Source organism: Heptranchias perlo, chromosome 19 (assembly GCF_035084215.1).
Source record: "Heptranchias perlo isolate sHepPer1 chromosome 19, sHepPer1.hap1, whole genome shotgun sequence".
NCBI classification, from domain to species: domain Eukaryota; kingdom Metazoa; phylum Chordata; class Chondrichthyes; order Hexanchiformes; family Hexanchidae; genus Heptranchias; species Heptranchias perlo.
In genome coordinates, this window is record NC_090343.1 from 13,834,381 (window position 1) to 13,855,982 (window position 21,602).

General features: G+C 39.8%; 1 protein-coding gene across 2 annotated transcripts in view; it reads left to right on the plus strand.

The window, feature by feature from the left end:
* LOC137335175 (calcium-responsive transactivator-like) overlaps positions 1-21,602 on the plus strand; it is a 65,481-nt gene that overhangs the window by 34,416 nt on the left and 9,463 nt on the right. The window contains exons 10-11 of one of the 2 annotated variants that reach the window (XM_068000359.1): positions 8,558-8,685; positions 11,727-11,844. In XM_068000359.1, coding sequence (XP_067856460.1) covers positions 8,558-8,685; positions 11,727-11,844 — 246 coding nt within the window. Of the gene's footprint in view, positions 1-8,557; positions 8,942-11,726; positions 11,845-21,602 lie in introns of those variants that run through there. The other variant, XM_068000358.1, reaches the window with a different exon arrangement.

Genomic DNA, 21,602 nt, shown 5'->3' on the forward strand with positions numbered 1-21,602 from the left:
CACAACTGAACATCAAAGAAGCACTAGAACTTAAAAATAATCAAAACCAGTTTTTTTTTCTTTATATTTTTGGGCTGATTGATGCCTGAGATCTTCTGGGAAATTTAACACATTTTTTTCCTTTTTAGGTGCCTAAAGTCAGCATAAAGCTCTAGAACACAGATCTTTGCCTCAATACTATGCCTCAGCCACAACCTCAGAACAGCACCCCCTAATATGTGATTTATTTTCCCACACCAGCTTCTGAGTGAGATTGCCAATTAATGCCATATTAGGGAAGAATTTTGTTCTGTGGGCCCAACCCACTAGGAACTGGACTGACACTGCCCAAACTCATTTTGTACAGGACCCTCAAAACTAACTCAGTGGAGGTTTTCAGTCCATTAGGTTGAGCTGGATTTAAACCCATATCTGAGTGTAAGGCCAATGTCTAGCTCACTGTGTCCCCTAGTTCCTGAAAACTAGTATTTACTTCACACATCCAGAAATCATTTTGTGAAAAACTTTTTTCTTTCTGTTTAGCGTTTGAATTTTCTTAGGGCAATGTGTTCTTAATTCAGTCAGTTCTGTGACGTCCATGATGTTCCAAGATCAGATACTGCGATGGATGCAATAATGCGTCTATCCCTGTATAATGTGCTGACTGAGAAATGTGGTCAGGCTGTGGCATGTCAGCACCATACAGTTGCAGTGTCTGCACCTGGCCCAAATCACAAGTAGTGTACCGCCTGAGTAATAGAAGTACTTTTTCTACTTTTAACTTTTCCCCCCTGCATGTTGTAAGTAGTAGAATTGCCTGGAGAATATGGGTCTTTCAGCTTTTTTTTTATAAGCTCCTAGAGATTTCTGAAATTCTCATTGGTTAGTTGGTCAGATAGATGAAGGGGAAAAATTTGCAGGGCTATGGGGAAAGAGCAGGGGAATGGGACTAATTGGATAGCTCTTTCACAGGCACAATGGGTGGAATGGCCTCCTTCTGTGCTGTATCATTTTATGATTCTATGAGTTCACACTGAAAAGCAATTTAGGGAAAGCACTGAAGGAACATTACTTTCAGGAATTTGCCACTTAACAAGCTTTTTTTTTTGTCATCCTTTTTCAAAAAAAACAGCGTCACCTGTAGTCAAACAGCAGAACACTCTAATCCCCAAAGTAACAGAAATATAAGCCTACTGTATTTCTTAATGACAAATGCTTGTTTTAACCATGTTAATAAAATAGGTTCACAGTAAACAAAATTGCTTGTTTTAAAATTGCTTGTTATGAAGAACAAATATTTTAAGAATGTGTCTTGAAAAAGTACAGTGGACTTGCTCTTCTACCACCATGGTTGATACCAGTTGTTTGTTTCTAGGAGTTTCTGATTTACAAAATTTAATGAAAAAGTGATAGATTTGCTTTTTGAATTTTGGCTGTAATTCAAATCAAATATAGCACACAGGGGTTTTCACAGAATAAATGTGATTATTTTGCTATGATTTTTTGCCTGCAAAAGATCAAAATTGCTCTAGAAATGTGGTGGATGTGGTATACAGAGATTTTCAGAAAGCCTTTGACAAGATACCGGACAGGAATCTATTGGAGAAGATTAAGGGTGTGGAATTATGTGGAGAGTAGCAAATTCAAGTTAAAAACTGGTTAGAAGGGACAAACAAGAGTAGGGGAGTGATTTGAACCTAACTAACCCCGTGGGAAACTGACTCCATCAGATCGGCCACCTGTTTTACACGCTGCCTGATATTATTTTCCATTGAAGTCAATGGAAAGAAAAATCGGGTGGAATTTAAAACAGGTGACTGATCACATCAGTTTCCCACTGAGTGAATAAAGTTTAAAATTACCCCCTAGGAGATGAGGCAGTTTCTCTGAGTGGTTGGAAGTAGGTAACAATGTCACAAGGGGTTCTGCTCTGGAACTGCTCCTATTTACAGTCTACATCAGTGATGTGGATATAGGACTGGAGGGAGTGGTGTCCAAATTTGCAGGATAGGAAGTATGGTTTTTAAAAAAAAAGAATTCTGAGGACCAAAGAAAGCTTCATGGGGATATTGATAAATTGGTGGAATGGGCAAAGAAGAAGTGGCAGATGGAATTCATGTCAGTAAACATGAGGTGGTAGACTTTGGTTTAATAATTTTGCTTTTTGAGTAGGGGAAAGCTAGGTGATGTGGAAGAGTATTGGGGTTTTGGGGTTCAGGTTCATAAGACATTAAAAGCAATACTTCAAGTGGATTAGGCCATAGGGTTTTATGGCAAGAGGTATGGCATATAAATGTCAAGATGTAATGGTGAATCTATAAAACTTTAAGACCACAACGGTACTGTGTGCAGATTTGGGCACCACACCATAGGAGAAATGTTGAGTCAATAGAAAGAGTACAGTGCAGATTCATTATGATACTGCCTGGTATAAGGAATACAAATATGAAACATTGGAGATTGGAGTTATTTCATTGTTTAAAATTATGAAGGAATGGGACAGAATAGATAGAAACAGACTGTTTCCAGTGAATGGTGGGTCTAGAACAAGGGGCATAGAAATTACATAGAATGTACTGCACAGAAACAGGCCATTCAGCCCAACAGGTCCATGCCTGTGTTTATACTCCACACAAGCCTCCTACCAGCCTTCTTCATCTAACCCCATCAACATATCCTTCTATTCCTTTCTCCCTCGTGTTTATCTAGCTTCCCCTTAAATGCATCTATGCTAGTTGCCGCAACTACTCCTTGTGGTAGAGAGTTCCACATTCTACCAGGGTAAGGAAGTTTCTCCTGAATTCCCTATTGGATTTATTAGTGACTATCTTATATTTATGGCCCCTAGTTCTGCTCCTCCCCGGAAAGTGGAAACATCTTCTCTACATCTACCCTGTTAAACCCTTTCATAATCTTAAAGACCTCTATCAGGTCACCCCTCAGTCTTTCTTCTAGAGAAAAGAGCCTCAGCCTGTTCAATTTTTCCTATTAAGTATAACCTCTCAGTTCTGGTATCATACTATTAAATCTTTTTTGTACCTTGAATGCTTCTGTATCCTTTTTATAACATGGAGACCAGAACTGTTCACAGTACTCCAAGTGTGGTCTAACCAAGGTTCTATACAAGTTTAACATAACTCCTCTGCTTTTCAATTCTATCCCTCTAGAAATGAACCCCAGTGTTTGGTTTGCTTTTTTTTTATGGCCTTATTAACTTGCATCGCTACTTTTAATGATTTGTGTATCTGTACCCCCTGATCCCTCTGCTCCTCAACCCCATTTAGACTCTTATTTTCCAAGCAGTATGTGGCCTCCTTATTCTTCCTACCAAAATGTACCACCTTACACTTATCTATATTGAAATTCATTTGCCAATTACATGCCCATTCTGCAAGTTTATTAATGTCTTCCTATAATTTGTTGCAGTCCTCCTCTGAATTAACTATACCCCCACCCCCAATTTTGTGTCGTTCGTAAATTTTGAAATTGAATTCTAGATGTTTTTCTATTACATCTTTGAGTAAAGATTCCATTATCTTTCCTACCACCGACGTCAAGCTAATTGGTCTATAGTTCCCTGGACTTGTTCTATCTCCCTTTTCAAATATAGGAGTCACATTAGCTGTCTGCCAGTCCTCTGGCACTATTGCCTTTTCTAATGAAGTTTTATAAATAGTAATAGTGCCTCTGCTATTTCTTCCCTAACTTCTTTTAATATACATGGATGCAATCCATCCGGACCTTGGGATTTATCCTCTCTATGTTTGATTAGTTTACCAATTATCTCCCCCTTTCTATCTGAAACATCTTTATATCTTTTTTGATCTCTTCTTCTAATGTCATGCCTATCATATTAGTCTCCCTGGTAAATACTGAGGCAAAGTAATTATTTAATATTTCTGCCATTTCTCTGTCATTACCTGTGAGTTTATCATGTGTATCCCTTAGTGGCCCTATCCCTATCCAGATTTTTCTTTTATTATTTGTGTGTCTGTAGAATACTTTACTATTTCTTTTTAAATTTCTTGATTTTATTTCGTAATTGTTTTTTACTTCTTTCCTAACCTTTATCGTATTCCCTTTTATCGTCCTCCTTTTGTTGTCTGTGTACTTAGTGTATGTCTCTTTGTTTGTTTCAATTTTGCCCTTATTTCTTTGATCATCCATGGTGTGTCATTACTGGCTAGTTTGTTCTTGCTTCTAGTGGGATATATTTTTCGTGGACTTTATGGATCACTGTTTTAAATTTTTCCCCACTGCTGCTCTATTTCTTTGTTCATCAGTGAATTTTCTAGTTTATTTTTCCTAGTTCCATTCTCATCCCCTTAAAAGATGCTTTTTCCCAATTTATTCCTTTGGTCTTTGTCCTTCTCAATCATTATCTTAAACCTTATTATGTTGTGGTTGCTATTGCCCAGATGTTCCCCTACACTTCTCTTATCTGTTCTGGTACATTTCCCCATTACTAAATCCAGCAGTGCTTCCTCTCTTGGGCTTTTTACATACTGGGTAAGAATGAGTCCTGCACACATTGTTAAAAACTCCATTCCCTGTACCCCTTTACCTACCTCTCCTTGCCAGTTCATTTGGGGGTAGTTAAAATCTCCCATTATTATTATTCTATGTCCTTTAGTCTTTTTCCATATTCCTTCCTCCACCTCCTTTCCACTATTAGGTGGTCTGTAGTATATCCCTATTAGCATGATCGCTCCCTTCTTATCTTTTATTTCAATCCATATGGATTCTGTTTTAATTCTTCTGTTAGTTATGTCCATTTTTCTGCTGCCATTATGTTATCTTTAATTAGTACAGCTACTCCACCCCCTTCTTTCCCCATCCTTTCTGATTATGTCATAACCTGCAATATTTAGTTGCCAGTCCTGTTCTTTATGTAGCCATGTTTCAGTTTTTCTTACTACATCTGGTTCCTTGCTACAGATTATTGCCTCCAGTTTCCCCTGTTTTATTTTGGATGCTGTGTACATTGCTGTACAGGCAGTTTAATTCATCTTTAATAGTTGGTCCTTTTATTTTTAACAGTCCTTTTATACTTCTGTTTTATAACTGTATTTGTTCCTTGACCATTTGTTATCTTTATTCCTTACCCTGGACTGACCTTTACACTCATCTCCTGTTTCTTTTATCTTTAGGCTTTTGTTATTGCTACCAGATCCCTCCCCCCCCATCTTGCTAGTTTAAAGCCTTATCCACCGCCCTAAATGTAAAAGATTTGGGACACAGAACTGAAAAATACACTATCAAAACTAGTGATCAAAGCAGAGATGTTTCATCATTCAAGAGCCGATTGGGTAGCTGGTTGAAGGAAGTGGGGATAAAAAGATATGGGATTAGGACTAGAGCCCATGTGGATGATAAACAACATGAACTGGTTGGACCGAACAGCCTGTTTATGTGTTGTACTTTCTATGTAATTCTGTGAATGGATAAGTGGGAAAACTAAAGAGGAGGCGGATAAATAAACGTGAAGAATTTTCTTTTTAAAATGACAGATGATGAACTTGCATAATTTGTTTTCTTCTCAAAATGGTCCCTTTAATGACTTTGATTTTTGATTCAAATTGTTGCAAAACCATGTTCAAAGCTATGATTTTAAACATTCCTAAACAGTAGCTCTGAATAATGTCTTTTTTAGTAATGCTGAACAATGGTTGTCCACAGAGAGGTTTTCTGTTTGTTTACACATCTGAATTATTTAATAGCATAAAAGTTGGTGTCCTCAAGCTTATGGTTGTGGAGACCAAAACAAAAGCAGTTGGATGCTGTGATGAGATTGTAGGTTTGTTCTCGATGGGTGATTGGATGACTGATTGCCTTCCTCACCTATATCTCTTGTGGTTAGCACTTTGACATGCGACTGAAGGAAGGTGTGTAAGAAACATGTAGGTGGGATTGAGGGCCACAGCAGGAACGGTGTTGTGTGGCACACGTAATCAGATGTCTCCTTCAATCTATCATCAAATGATGTGCTATCAATTGAAATTCATCCCTTGATAAAATTTGGATCTTCAATGGAGATGAGAGGCAGGAGAAAGAAGAATTGATGTTGTATATTTGAGGGCTTATAAAATGAGATGGAAGCCTTTTGGCTTTACATAGAAAAGATAAAGGCTTTCAGATCACACAGCGGCCCTGGGTGGAGGTTTGCAACAATAACAATGATTTTCCATGGCAATAGTGTCGTGATACTATAAATTCATCGTAAACTCAATTTTTCATCGATATAGGAACATAGGAACAGGAGTAGGCCATTCAGCCCCTCGTGCCTGCTCCGCCATTTGATAAGATCATGGCTGATCTGTGATCTAACTCCATATACCTGCCTTTGGCCCATATCCCTTAATACCTTTGGTTGCCAAAAAGCTATCTATCTCAGATTTAAATTTAGCAATTGAGCTAGTATCAATTGCCGTTTGCGGAAGAGAGTTCCAAACTTCTACAACCCTTTGTGTGTAGAAATGTTTTCTAATCTCGCTCCTGAAAAGTTTGGCTCTAATTTTTAGACTATGCCCCCTACTCCTAAAATCCCCAACCAGCGGAAATAGTTTCTCTCTATCCACCCTATCTGTTCCCCTTAATATCTTAAACTTCGATCAGATCACCCCTTAACCTTCGAAACTCTAGAGAATACAACCCCAATTTGTGTAATCTCTCCTCGTAACTTAACCCTTGAAGTCCGGATATCATTCTAGTAAACCTACGCTGCGCTCCCTCCAAGGCCAATATGTCCTTCCGAAGGTGCGGTGCCCATAACTGCTCACAGTACTCCAGGGGCGGTCTAACCAGGGTTTTGTATAGCTGTAGCATAACTTCTGCCCCCTTGTACTCTAGTCCTCTAGTTAATTGTATGATTTATATTAATTAGTGTCATTGCATTCAGGTGGTGGGTATCAATTGGGGACTCTTGTATTCTTTTTATAGGACAGCTTAGCTAGGGTGCGGGATGTGTATAGAATCATAGAAAGGTCACAGCACAGAAGGAGGCCATTCGGCCCATTGAGTCCATGCCGGCTCTATGCAAGAGCAATCCAGCTAGTCCCACACCCCCGCCCTTTCCCTGTAGCCCTGCAATTTTTTTCCCTTCAAGTATTTATCCAATTCCCTTTTTGAAGGCCATGATTGAATCTGCTTCCACCACCCCCTCGGGCAGTGCATTTCAGATCCTAACCACTCGCTGTGTAAAAAATGTTCTTCCTCATGTCACCTTTGGTTCTTTTGCCAGTGTGAGTGTAAGGGGGATCTCTGTGAATAAAGGCTTGGAAACAACTAAAGACCAGGCTCTAGTATTCTATCCTTCACCACATGGCTATCCAATTTTAACAATAGTGAATATCGATCTTAAAAAAAACCTTCAAATTAAGACTATTATAACCCAACACTAAGCCAGATGCTGCAATTGAAAATTGGTGCCTCTAACTGAAGATTCTCCAGTATGATCTGTGGAGTGAATGACAAGCTGTCAGATTGGTAGATACACTCCGATGCATGTTCATCTTAATGTGAGTCAGACATAGAAATATCAATACTTGTGCAAGAACATTTTAATTTTGTTTTAATCCAAACTCTAATGACATTTAACCTAACTAGGATGCCATAGACAAACTTCACAATTGGTCTGAAGTACCTCCATAGGTATCATCCAGAAAGTTTGGAACATAGGCTCAAAGTACTAAGATCTCTAACAAGAATGATGCGAATGGAAACCATGTACTAACTGTCTAGTAACCCCAGGGGGTTCAGGTATGTACTGATAAGATACTGAAGATGAGTGAAAGGTGACTTCAGCCTAAAACATTCTATAACTTGGAGGTTTGCAATAGCCTGCTAGATAAACTGTATTTTTCAGGTCCTTTTCCATTTTTCTAATCACCATTGGAAAAAATGTTCAACCATGCAACAAATATTTTCTGAGATAAACTCCACCCAAAATGAATCCTAGTTCACTTAGCACACAACTGAAGGTTGAACTACATTGCTAAATACATTTTTCTCCCCTAACCCCTGTGTTGAAGGTGATAGAGTGTGAATTCACAGGAAGTGACCTTTCAGTACCTTATTCAAGTGTTGATGTGCTAAATATTCATAAGGACCATTAAAACCAAAGCTGTTCTTGTCCTCACTTTTCTTCTTTCCTGAGCCTATGAATGCTGAAACCAATAGTAACACCCTGATCCTGCCATTATTGTTGTTGTCATGGCTGAGATCAGTTACCTCAATGAACCTGGAACCTTCCTGGTCTGCATGGCTCAGTGCCACACCACATGGTGTGTTTACCTTCAGAGCCATCAAAGACTTTTATATGGTATCTCATGAGATACCACAGTTTCTTATGTGGGTATGATATAAACTTGCCATGCACAAGTAAGAACCCAAATATGAACGTACTTATTACTTAAATGTTAATTTGATATATTGTAGGATAATTTTTTTTAATAGCAATCAACAATTGTATGTTTTTAAAAAAAATGTAACTATACCTTTCCTGCTATTTCTGAATTAAAGAAGAATAAGGATGATGTGGAGCCATGTGTCTTATTAAAAACATGCTGTAAAATTCTAGGTCCAACCCAGGGAGCCTCTTCTCAGTACCCAGGTTACCAACAGGGACAGGGACAGCAATATGGAAGTTACAGAACTGCTCAGCCAGGGCCCTCAGCTCAGCAACAGAGGCCTTATGGATATGAACAGGCAAGATAGACCATCCTGTGATTTACTTCATTGTACAGTTTTTTAAAATATGTTTCTTTTAAATGTTGCCCATTAAGACAAAGCAAACCATTTGAGTTTCATGACTACACCTCCTCACCTCCTCCCCCCCCTCCCCCGCCCCCACCATCCTTTCAAGGGATGAACTCCTCAAATATTTCTTACCTGTTTTTAAAACCAGAAAAATATATTCCACACCAAAATAGGATTATTTTGTGCTTCATTTCTCAACAGTTTACTGGGGGATTTATTGTCCTAGGATCCAACAAGATAATTAGAACCATTAATACTATTTTTTAGTTTTTTTAAAAAAAATCTTGGTTTTGAAAAGCTGTGGGGGGAAATATTAAAAGGGTTCCTGTCCCATGGTTGCTCCTTTTTTTAAATTACAAAATCGAATTCCAATTGTCAACCTCGTGTTTGTTTCTAGTATCTAAAGTGTGGTATATTTAATGCATTACGTTTTTTTTTTAAAATGTTGAACTGTTTCCTTTGTTGTAATGTTGCCAGTTTTTCTTACTGTATATATTTTTAAACCAGGGAATTTACAGTTTTACTCATTTTACACACACGCACACCAGTAAATAATGCTGAAATTCTGAATTGTGTAAATGCCTTGGATGTTTTATGTTTTTTTTCAAATTAACAAATCTAGGGAAAGGGCAACGACCAATGGTGCAGCCCACCAAGTTTTAAACCAAATATAAAGGAAGCTGAAGTAAGTCTAGAAGTGCTGATTAGGTGACTTGGGTTTCAAAAGTCTGCATATTTTGAGGATAGGTAGACAGATAGGTAAGAACTTTAATAGTTTTGAGATCCCAGGAAAGCATGAGGTAAAGTGAGAGAGTGCGTGATGAGCCTTTATTTCCACACACAGCGTAGGGAGGAGGAAGTGCACGCAGGACATGGTATTTGAAGCTTAAGGGTAACCAAAGCGGAAAGATGAGGTGTGCAATGACTTCATTGGTATTTATTTTATTTGATCGGGGTTGGGGGGGGAAGAGAGAGGAAGGGGTCAGAAGTTAGACAAGGACTGTCTGCCTATTCGATGAGCAAGGCTGGATTTTCCTCCAGGAATGCACACTTTTTCAGGCAGTCCTGGAACATTGTTTGTTTGGAGGAAAATGGGGCAAGGAGGCCTACTGTCCTATCCCTGCCCCCAAAATGAACTAGCGACGTTTTTCAGTCACCAGTTTTGCTATGTGTAAATGACAGCAAGGAAGTGGGACTTTTTTCTTTTCCTTCCCTAACCCGCAGCATTTCCATGTCTGTACTGCTGATGGAGGAGAAGATAAGTAAGAAAAAAGCAGTAAAGAGATTTGGTAGTACGAGGCAGGCAAAATCATTTTAATGGTTGAAAGACGATCTGGCCACCTGTCCCTCTTGTATCCCCTCCACTTAATGAAGACAAAAGGAAATGTTTGAAATACAAAATTGGAAGCTGAACTTCCTGCAGATGGTGTTGGGGCCTCATTTGAGATTAAAGAAGATAGGCCAAGAATGTCAATAGATGATGGTCTAAGTAGAGCCATAAAGGTAAGAAGGTGGTAGTTGACGGTTGGACTGGTGAAGAACATGAAGCTGAAAAAGAATTGAAAGAAAAAAGATTTTCATTGCATCATCAAACAGCATGGAGATTGAGATTTAGTGATTCAGCTATTGCTCTTTGAAAGGATTAGGAGCATGCAATCTGGCAGAAGTTGATGAAGTTAGAATGGAATCAACAGCGAGAGTGGATATGTTTGGATGATGAGTAAAGAAAGTCATCGATCTGGAAAAGGATGAGTTGGGGCTGGGGGGTGGGGGGAGAGAAAGAGAGAGCACAGAACCCTGGAGAAGCCTTGGGTTAATGGAAAAAAAATCAGAGGATGAACCATCTTTGCAGTGCAGACAGAGCAATTTGAAAGGAAACTAGAACTTTGGAGAAGACTATATAATGATGGCATGATTAGTCATAGTGCCAGACCCTGTTGTTGGCTTTGGAAATGTCCAAGCAAATGAAACATCGAAGAGTTCAAGAGATGTATATCATTAGCAAGAAGATCACCAATGAAATAACTATGCTGCAAGCATAATGACGCTGTGGATTAGAATCATAGCATCAACCTACATTCTCATTAGGTCTTCATATCTTGCAATTTTTGTCTTGTGTTCCATTGGAAATCGAATGGTAAATCACCATAACCTTTTAATGACCCTAGTAAAATGATTAATTCATTATGCTGAATAGAAAAGAAAATGTCCCCCTTTGTTATTTTAAGTTTCACCTTTGTTTAAATCGCCAAATCTTTTTTTGCATTTCAAATTCTGTCTCAAAACTTGAACATGGGTAAAATAAAATTTTCAGTTTATGGTCCAGGAATCAATTCTTTTTGAAATTCAGTACACTTCTATTAAATATACTATACAATGGACAATTAGCTAATTTTCTTTTGAACTAAGCAGTTAGTATAGGTTTTAATATATAGTGCTGAAGGAGACATCTTGCCTATATACAATATGGATCTATTTTCCTTCATAGTTTCAGAAATACCAGAGTAGTGATTCCTATAAGACCAAAATTGAAATCTTAAAAAAAATTAAGTTAGCTAATCATCATGACCATCATTAAAACAATAATATAAAAGAATTTATTCTTTCTCTTACCCAATCAACAGATTCTTCACCATGGGGTAAAGGCAGATACCCGAAGATAGGAAGCAGTTACATCATCAAAATTCAGGATCACTCAGACATTCCCTATAAAAACTAGCAGCACTCCCTGTTGTCTAATGTTGTGCCTCCTTTCATTTGATGATGTATTCCACAATGTATTCGTCTGCATCACTGCAGTGTTTGTCTAAGAGTCCCTTCAGAAGCTTGAGGCTTAATACTATTTATCTGATGTAGTGGTCATGAGGCTTTTTTCCCTCTACAAGATATTTGTTTGTACTGAGGAGTGGTGAAAAAATCAATCACTTGATGATTTGTTCCCACACTCTGGAAGATGTATTTCCTCAGTTGTTCTTTCTCTTTGTGCTCAGTGCAATAATCCAGCTGAGGTGCTAGACGTGAGTGTGGGACTGCAAATCAACACTGCCAGCACCATGACTTCCAATCAGAAACGGGCCTCTGGCACAGCTTTGGAGGTACTGCATACAGGTGAGAGCAGCACAATATCGGGCATCAGAGACAGCGTCTTTAGTGGGTACATGTGGTGACTGGTTAGGATACCCTTGGGCCTTCTTCAACCCTCAGGGAATCATTCAGTCGAAACCTCCCCTTTTGACGTTGTGTCTTAAACTATTCCTCGGTTAAATATGTCCAAGAGGAATGTTCTCATGCCATAATTTCCCCTCCTTGCTTTAACTTGGCTGCATCCCTGACTTAGGCCCTTTTTAGATTCTGCTATCATTAGTAATGAACACCAACTGACCAAGATGACTAAATGGTTTGAGGGCAGTGTGCAATTAATCACACTATTATTAATTGGGCAGACACATCAAGGTCAGCTGATACTCATCCTTCCTCCTCATATCTTCAGTTGGTTTTATTCAATCACCAGAATACCTTGGCACTAATCAGTTCCCAAGGTGCAGGTTAGAGGAATTATTTACAATTTAGTTCTACTGATCTGTTTTGGACATCAGAATAGAGGCTAGACCTTTTTGCAAACTGGACCAGCTGGAGTACTTCTTTAGAAGAACAGCTGAACATCTGAACTCTGAGGTCTTTAAACCATAGCAGGAGACAAAAACCTTGTAAGGATAGAGGTGAAAGTTGAAATGGCATTGCCTTTGTGTTTTGCCATGATCTGCAGCGTCATCCATCAGGAGTATAATTGCCCTGATAAGGCTGGCATACCTCATCTATAGATGGTTCTCTTCCCTCTTCCCCCACTCAAACCCACCCCAATCCAGGTCAGGTGAACAGCATGATAAATATGTTGCCATACCCAAAGAGCTGTAATTTACTCTAGTGCTTTAACTATGTTTTGTCACAGAATACGAAGTATAAATCACTCTCGGAATTTCAACAAAACCTCTGTTTGCCACATACTCTGCATTTACAGTTAGGCCATGCATCAGTTGACTTTATAATCAAACTTTTAAAGAATTATGATTAATGTCCTTTCAGGTTTTTTATTTCAATGGTTTTGTTTCAAACAATGAGTGTTGGAAGGGTCCGAACAAGCTTTCACCTTCAGTTTGAATCCAGCTCATGTTTCCTCTCTCCTGGCCGTATGGGACCTATGTGAAGTTAGTGGTGCAGTCACAAGCCAGATTCTAGTGACAGTGGGGTTGCAGAACAAAACTGCCTCTAATTTGGCCCTAGCTAGTAATCTCACTCAGACAAGCCATAAGGATAGCTGGTACAGGAAATTGCAGTGTCACACTGGTGTAGGCGAAACCGTGGCCCAGATTTTGCTGGGCATCTCGCGGCTTGCCCCGTTAATTAGAAATCTTCCCTCACCCTTCAACTCAAATATTTTGCCCTGCAAGTTGCTGAAAGTGTGAGCTGATAACGGGGCAGCTGGGACCTTGGTGAACGACAGAATCAACAGTCTATCTCCTCAACCAATGAGATTTAAGGATAGAGAATGAAACAGAGAAACGACGGAGAAGGAAATGGGATGAATAAGAGTCAAATCAGTTACAGAAAGAGAGGAAAAGGAAGATTGGATTAAGAGAGAGAGAGAGAGAAAAGAGGGAAAAGTAGGAAAAAAAAAATAAATTTTAAAAATCTCAGAACAATTTACTACCTGCAGGAATGAAAGTCCACTGTTTCAATTGTTCCCTTTCTGGGCTGGAAAGGTTGAGTGGCATTGCAGGAACATAAATCTTGTCTTTAAAAAGGTCCTTATGCTGTTAAGTACTAGCCATAATTTTCTGCCAAGTTTAATTGGCAATTAATGTGCAAATACAGCAATTTCTTAACTCACGGGGAGGTTGAGGGCAAGCTACCTTTTTGCGAGATTAATGGCGGAGCAATTTGTGGTGATTTGCAATTCACAGGGTATCTCTTCCTGTCCACAAGTTGCTGGATGATTTACAACAACAACTTGCATTTATATAGTGCCTTTAGCGTAGTAAAACATCTCAAGGCACTTCATGGGAGCGATTATCAAACAAAATTTGACATTGAGTCACATAAGAAGATATTAGGACAGGTGACCAAAAGCTTGGTCAAAAAGGTAGGTTTTAAGGAGCATCTTAAAGGAGGAGAGAGGCCGTGTGGTTTAGGGAGAGAATTCCAGGCTTAGGGCCAAGGCAGCTGAAGGCACGGTCACCAATGGTGGAGCGATTAAAAGCGGGGATGCGCAAGAGGCAAGAATTGGAGGAGTGCAGAGATCTGAGTTGTAGGGCTGGAAGAGGTTACAGAGACAGGGAGGGGCGAGGCCATGGAGGACTTTGAAAACAAGGATGAGAATTTTAAAATTGAGGCGTTCCTGGACCAGGAGCCAATGTAGCTCAGCGAGCACAGGGGTGATGAGTGAACAGCACTTGGTGTGAGTTAGGATACGGGCAGCAGAGTTTTGGATGAGCTCAAGTTTATGGCTGGTGGAAGATGGGAGGCTGGCCAGGAGAGCATTAGAATAGTCAAGTCTAGAGGTAACAAAGGCATGGATGAGGGCCTTAACAGCAGATCAGCTGAAGCAGGGGTGGAGACTGGCGATGTTACGGAGGTGGAAGTTGCAGTTTTGATGATGGAGCGGACATGTGGTCGGAAGCTTCTCTCAAAGTCAAATAGAATGCCAAGGTTGTGAATGGTCTGGTTCAGCCTCAGAAGGTGGCCAGGGAGAGGGATGGAGTCGGTGGCTAGGAAACGGCGTTTGTGGCGGGGTCTGAAGACAATAGCTTCGGTCTTCCCGATACTTGGAGGACATTTTTGCTCATCCAGTACACAGGCAAGCAGTGTGACAAATCAGAGACTGAGGCGGGGTCAAGGCTGGTGGTTGTGATGTAGAGCTGGGTGTCGTCAGTGTACATGTGGAACCTGACGTTGTGTTTTCGAATGATGTCACCGAGGGGCAACATGTAGATGAGAAATAGGAGAAGACCAAGGATAGATGCTTGGGGTACTCCAGAGGTAATGGAGCAGGAAGAGAAGCCATTGCAGGTGACTCTCTGACTATGACTGGATAGGTAAGAGGGGAACCAGGCGGGCACAGTCCCACCCATCTGGACGAAGGAGGAGAGGCATTACACATTAATAATAGCGTGCGCATTAAACTCTGTTATTTTGGCAGCAAAATCTGGGCCTGTGATGGAGCAACAAAGGAACTTTACTGTGTAGCTGGCTGAGCCATCCACAATTTTAGAATGCTTGATGCTAATAATGGATGTCTGAAATGAGAAAGTATTCCATTTCCTTAATGCTAACCCCTCGCCTTGAAGAACCTAAAAATTCACCAAAAAATGCACTACTAACACCATTGGGCAAAACTAGGTTGGTGAAGTCATCGAACCCCTCAGGATGGAGGAGCCAAATTAACTAAATAACATGATTGCTCGAGCACCCTGCTGATTTTAATTGTTATCCACCTTGCTCACCAACTATTCCAAATCAATCCCTCTGATGTCATCAAAATTAAATTGTTTAAACAGAAGCATTTAAAATATTCAACAGGAAGACTGAAATAAAAGGATTTTTGATTTATATTTCTTTAATTTCTTTTTCAAAAAAAGCACTGATGAGATCTACTCTTTAATTCTGAAGGATCATGCTCCAGAATAACCTGTAATGTTCAGCATGAGGCCAAATTGGCATGTTTTCTTTTTTGCAATTCCTCTGCATTGTTAGCAAGAGGGATGATGGCAAGGACATTGGGCACAAAACATGTGGCTGTGTCAGTAGGCAACTAACTTGGGATTTGAAGTCCTTTTTGGGTAGAATCCTGTTCCAGGTGAGAGAAAAGTATGGTTCGTATGTTGATGGAGCCATTATTGACACTTTTGAAATTGTGGAAGAATGCATTTCCATAAAGCAACATGCTGAGATTATTCATGGTCACTGTCCCATAGAGCTCCTCTACTTCTGGGTATTGCAAATAACTACTGTACCTGCTCTATTAGGGCAGGTTCATTAGTCACTTGCAGGGCAGATTCAGTAATTACTTGCAGCGTTGCAAACAATAACTGAGCCTTTCTCAATGCCTCTGTTATCTCTGGATGGATCAAGAAGCTACTCCAAGCAGATCTGACAAAATATATATATTTTAAATTGTGCCTTAGTTTCTCTTTTTCCAACCTCTTCCTTTTTCTCCCCAACTCTCGTGAAAGCAGTTACTCCGTATGGACTATGGTTTCATGAGCACCAGCAGCCCTGTGTCTGCTACTTAGTTCAAATGTTATTTTTGAAGTGTGGATTAGAATAGTGAATGTGTTAGGCTATTCAACCATGGCTAATGCAACCAATCCCCTTTTGCATTCATCTAACCTCTAAGATAATGCTATCATATCATTGGAAGCAAGCAAGAAAGAAAGAGAAAAAAACTCCCTACTGACACTGTCCATTTAAGATCCTATGTCACAACACTGACATTTTGGTCTTGTTCTGACCCACATTTTCAGCCTCTCTTTTCTCCTGTCATCGGTAGCAGTTTTCCTACGAACCGTACACTCCAGAAAGACTTTTTTGACATTCATTATCTCTTTGCCTTTACTTTAAATCTACACCAATTTGTAGTAAACAGTTGTAGCTTAAAGTTGTATTTAAATCTTTATCAAAGCTCTCCACTTTGGGAAATTTTACTTTGGCTTAGTCACTGACTTCAATTTTTCTCTCCCTCAGCTCAGACTTGGTCTCTAAAGTCCTTCCTTGGGTCTGCTTGCTTCTGGCTGGCGTCTTCTGTTAGCCTGCTTGGCTTCTGATTAATGCCAGCTCTTTGTTTTTTGTAATGTATTTTAAATAATTTAGACCTCTGCCTCTGCTTGATACTCGAGACATCTGCTTATCTAGTCTTGTGGCAATACACAACTTTTGTAACTATCCAGACTGAGTAGCAGAGCTCAATGCAACTGTCTCTTTGCTGAAAATATGCCAGGCAACAAATCAGAGGCACAGAAAGACCTTGGGGTCCATTCTGCCAGAAAGCACAACTTCAGCTCTAGTTCAGACGTGGAATTGAGCGTCAACGGGGAGTGCTGTCCAGAGATTTTCAAGCAAGATTCACCAACTAAGCAGCACTCAGTATTGATTCTTATGGCTGAGGTTTTGAATCCTATGGATCTTGAAAAACTTTTCCCAACTTTCGTCAACAAGTCTGCTGAACCTCCATATCCTGCAATAGGTGGTACCTGAAGGCAGTTCTGCGTAAGTGACTAGGATATCAAAGCCAACATCTTTTAATGATGTTGGGGCAGTTTCTACACTGCTTTTGTTACTGCAGCAATTTCCTCAGGCTTAAAACAAGTTTAATTCCTGTTCAGGACTGACATGATGCAGAACACGAGGAAACTGTTCAGCTGCTACACCATTTCATTGATACCAGAAGAAAAAAGTGTCTCCCTCAAGACTTTCTGAAAGGTTTCTTCAGTATGTGTATTTACCTGTATTGAATAACTAGGGCTGTAGATAGGGCTTTAAAGTAAAAAGCGGGGGTGGGGTGGGGGGGGGCGTCAGGTGAGGGGAAATTCAGAAATTTAATGAGAAAAGTTAAGACAATAGAACAATGTAGTGATTTGGGTAAAGATAAGCAGAGTGAGGCAGGAAGGGACAGAGAGTTTACCAATAATAATGCAACAACAAGTAAGGTCAAAGCAGGAAAAAATGGTAAAAAGTTAATTAAAGGCTCTTTATCTGAATGCATGGAGCATAAATAACAAGATAGATGACTTAATTGCACAAATAGAGATAAATGAGTTTGACCTAATCGCCATTACAGAGACATGGTTGGGAACTAAATATTCCAGGGTACATGACATTTAAAAGACAGGCAGAATGGAAAAGCAGAGGGTGTAGCCCTAATAATAAAGGATGACATAAGGACAGTGTTGAGAAAGGATCTTGGTTCGGAAGATCAAGAAGTAGAATCAATATGGGTGGAAATTAGAATTAAAAAGGGCAGAAAACACTGGTGGGAGTAATTTATAGGTCCACTAATGATAGCAGTACTGTTAGAGTATTAATCATGAAATAATGGGAGCTTGTAACAAAGGAAATGCAGTCATCATGGGGGACTTCAATCTGCATATCAAATTGGCAAAGATAGTTTGGAAGACAAGTTCATGGAATATATTTGAGATGGTTTCCTAGAGCAATACGTCATGGAACCAACCAGGGAATTTTAGATCTTGTATTATGTAATGAGACAGGGTTAATTAGTAATCTCTCAGTAAAAGAACTTCTGGGGAAGAGTGATGATAATGTGATAGAATTTCACATTGAGTTTGAAATTAACGTACTTACTCAGAAACTAGAGTCTTCAACTTAAATAAAGCCAATTACATAGGTATAAGGGGCGAGTTGTTAAAAGTAGATTGGGAAATTAAATTAAAGGGTTTGACAGTTGAAAAACAATGGCAACCATTTAAAGAAATGTTTCAATATTCTCAACAAGTATACATTCCATTGAGAAATAAAAACTCTACGGGAAAAGTGATGCACCCGTGGCTAACTACAAAAGTTAGTGAGAGTATTAGATTGAAAGAAGAGGCCTATAATGTTACCAAGAAGAGTAATAAGTCTGGGGATTGGGAGAGCTTTAGAAACCAACAAAGGAGGACCAAAAAATTGATAAAAAGGGAGAAAATTGAATATGAAAGTAAACCAGCAAGAAATATTAAAAAGGATGGTAAGAGCTTCTACAAGTATGTAAAACGGAAGAGAGTAGCAAAAGTAAACGTTGGTGCCTTAGAGACTGAGACAGGAGAAATTATAATGGGGAATCAGGAAATGGCAGATGCGTTAAACAAATTTTAAAAATCTGTTTTCACAGTAGAAGACACAAAAAGCATACCAAAAATAATGGAGAACCAACGGGTAAATGAGAGTGAGGAATTTAAAACAATTAATATCACTAGAGGAAAAAGTACTAGACAAACTAATGGGACTAAAAGCCGACAAATCCGCTGAAACTGATGGCCTACATCCTAGGGTTCTAAAAGAGGTGGCTGCAGGGATAGTGGATGCATTGGTTATGATCTTCCAAAATTCTCTAGATTCTGGAACGGTTCCAGTGGACTAGAAGGTAGCAAATGTTACGCCGCTATTCAAGAAGGGAGGGAGAGAGAGAAAAGAGGGAACTACAGGCCAGTTAGCCTGACATCGGTTGTCAGGAAAATGCTGGTATCCATTATTAAGGAAGTGGTAACAGGGCACTTAAATCATAATATGATTAGGCAGAGTCAACATGGTTTTATGAAAGGGAAATTGTGTTTGACAAATCTATTAGTTTTTTGAGGATGTAACTAGCAGGGTAGATAGAGGGGAACCAGTGGATGTAGTATATTTGGATTTTCAAAAGGCATTCAATAAGGTGTTACACAAGGTAAGGGCTCATGGGGTTGGGGGTAATATATTAACATAGATAGAGGATTGGTTAAAGGACAGAAAACAGAGAGTAGGGATAAATAGGTCATTCTCTGGTTGGTAGGCTGTAACTAGTGGAGTGCTGCAAGAATCAGTGCTTGGGCCTCAGCTATTTACAATCTACATTAATGACTTAGATGAAGGGACCGAGTGTAATGTATCCAAGTTTGCTGATGATACTAAGCTAGGTGGGAAAGTAAGCTGTGAGGAGGACGCAGAATCTGCAAAGGGATGGAGACAGGTTAAGTGAGTGGGCAAGAAGGTGGCAGATGGTGTATAATGTGGGGAAATGTGAGGTTATTCACTTTGGTAGGAAGAATAGGAAAACAGAATATTTTTTAAATGGTGAGAAACTATTAAATGTTGGTGTTCAGAGAGATTTGAGTGTCCTCGTACAAGAAACACAAAAAGTTAGTATACAAGTACAACAATCAATTAGGAAAGCAAATGGCATGTTGGCCTTTATTGCAAAAGGGTCGGAGTATAAGAGTAAGGAACTTACTGCAGTTGTACAGGGCTTTAGTGAGACCTCACCTGAAGGACTGCATATAGTCTTGGCCTCTTTATCTAAGGAAGGATATACTTGCCTTGGAGGCGGTGCAACGAAGGTTCACTAGATTAATTCCTGGGATGAGAGGGTTGTCCTATGATGAGAGGTTGAGTAGAATGGTCCTATACTCTCTGGAGTTTAGAAGAATGAGAGGTGGTTTCATTGAAACATACAAGATTATGAGGGGGCTTGACAGGGTAGATGCTGAGTAATTGTTTCCCCTGGCTAGAGAGTCTAGAACTAGGGGGCATAGTCAGAGGATAAGGGGGTGGCCATTCAAGACTGAGATGAGGAGGAGTTTCTTCACGCAGAGGGTTGTGAATCGTTGGAATTCTCTACCCCTGATGGCTGTGGATGCTGAGTCATTGAATATATTCAAGGCTGAGATGGATAGATTTTTGGACTCTCAAGGAATCCAGGGATATGGGGATCGGGCAGGAAAATGAAGTTGAGGTCGAGGATCAGCCATGATCTGATTGAATGGCGGAGCAGGCTCAAGGGGCCGCATGGCCTACACCTGCTCCTATTTCTTATGTTCTTAGAATCTTGTACACCTCTGGTAATAATTTTAACAATGCTAGCTGTGACATAATTTCAACCACCAGAAGCCAAGTTGACTTATGTGAAGTAGTCACCTTGGCCCAGGTGGTCAACTTTGACTGACGCTAGAGGACTTTTCCCTGAACTTCAAGTGGAATCATTAATCTCCCGATAAAGATGATAATGCAAGGATTGGAGTCTGCCTTGGGGACGTGAAATTAGATTCTAACATTTCCACTGATTCCAACGTTCCTCACTGCACCATTGTTTCCTTTGAGTGTAATGTTGGCATTCTTGATTAGGAATCTAAGTTCCAGAACTTCTGGAGCTACCAGGGTGCAATGGTAGGCTTGATAGATATATCAGCAGGTAAGACAGTCCTAGTGTTTCAGCACCCTCTTTCAATCTGCTCAGGCCCAAAACCTGGGAGAATTTCAGGTGCATAATTTGGTAACCCCTTGTCCTGATGGTCTCTACAGTGTTCCCACAGTAGCAGAGAAACCTTTATTTATCCAAACATTTGCTGACTCCTTGAGTTTTTCTTTCATGTACAAGGCATTGGAAGTCTCCCAGACAAGGAAAAGCTCCCAGAGGAACTCCAACAGCTGGATGTCTGGGAAAGATAATGTATGCACAGGAACTTCACTCTCTGTCTTGCTTAGTAAGATGCTATTCACACTTGCAAAGTTCATACACAATCATACTATCCTAACTATTACTGTTGCTGCTCCGATGCCGTTTACTCAACCGTAGAAGGTATGAGAGCTTGGATAAAGTTCCGCTGATAGCTAAGTTGTTGCAGTAGAAGGCTATGGATGGCCTTGCTACTGCTCAAATTGGCTGCCGTGTTTGCCTACATAACAACAGTGACTACACTTCAAAAGTAATTCATTGACAGTGAAGTGCTTTGGGATGTCCTGAGTATGTGAAAAGTGCTATATAATTTTTGAATCCTTTTTTTCCATCTGTGAAGCAGTTCATGTATGTCTATATATCTTTTTGGTTTCTTGCAAATCTCCACAAATTAATCTTAGTCACCCTTTTAAGGGACTGGATTCTGGCAAGCAAGTTGAAGCTACACAAAGTTTCAAAAAGTATGAGAAGAACTTTAGAGCCATTCACCACTTCAAAGTCAACCTGCTTTGATCAACATCTGATCTGTGGTATGCCTGACAAAATGAAACAGTCTTCTTTTCAGATCAAGGGAAGTTGCACTCCAGCAACCTGACAATGAGGGTCCAGGAAGAAAAAGCCCCCTACACTTCCTGTTACACTCCCCAGTATTGACTCAAATTCG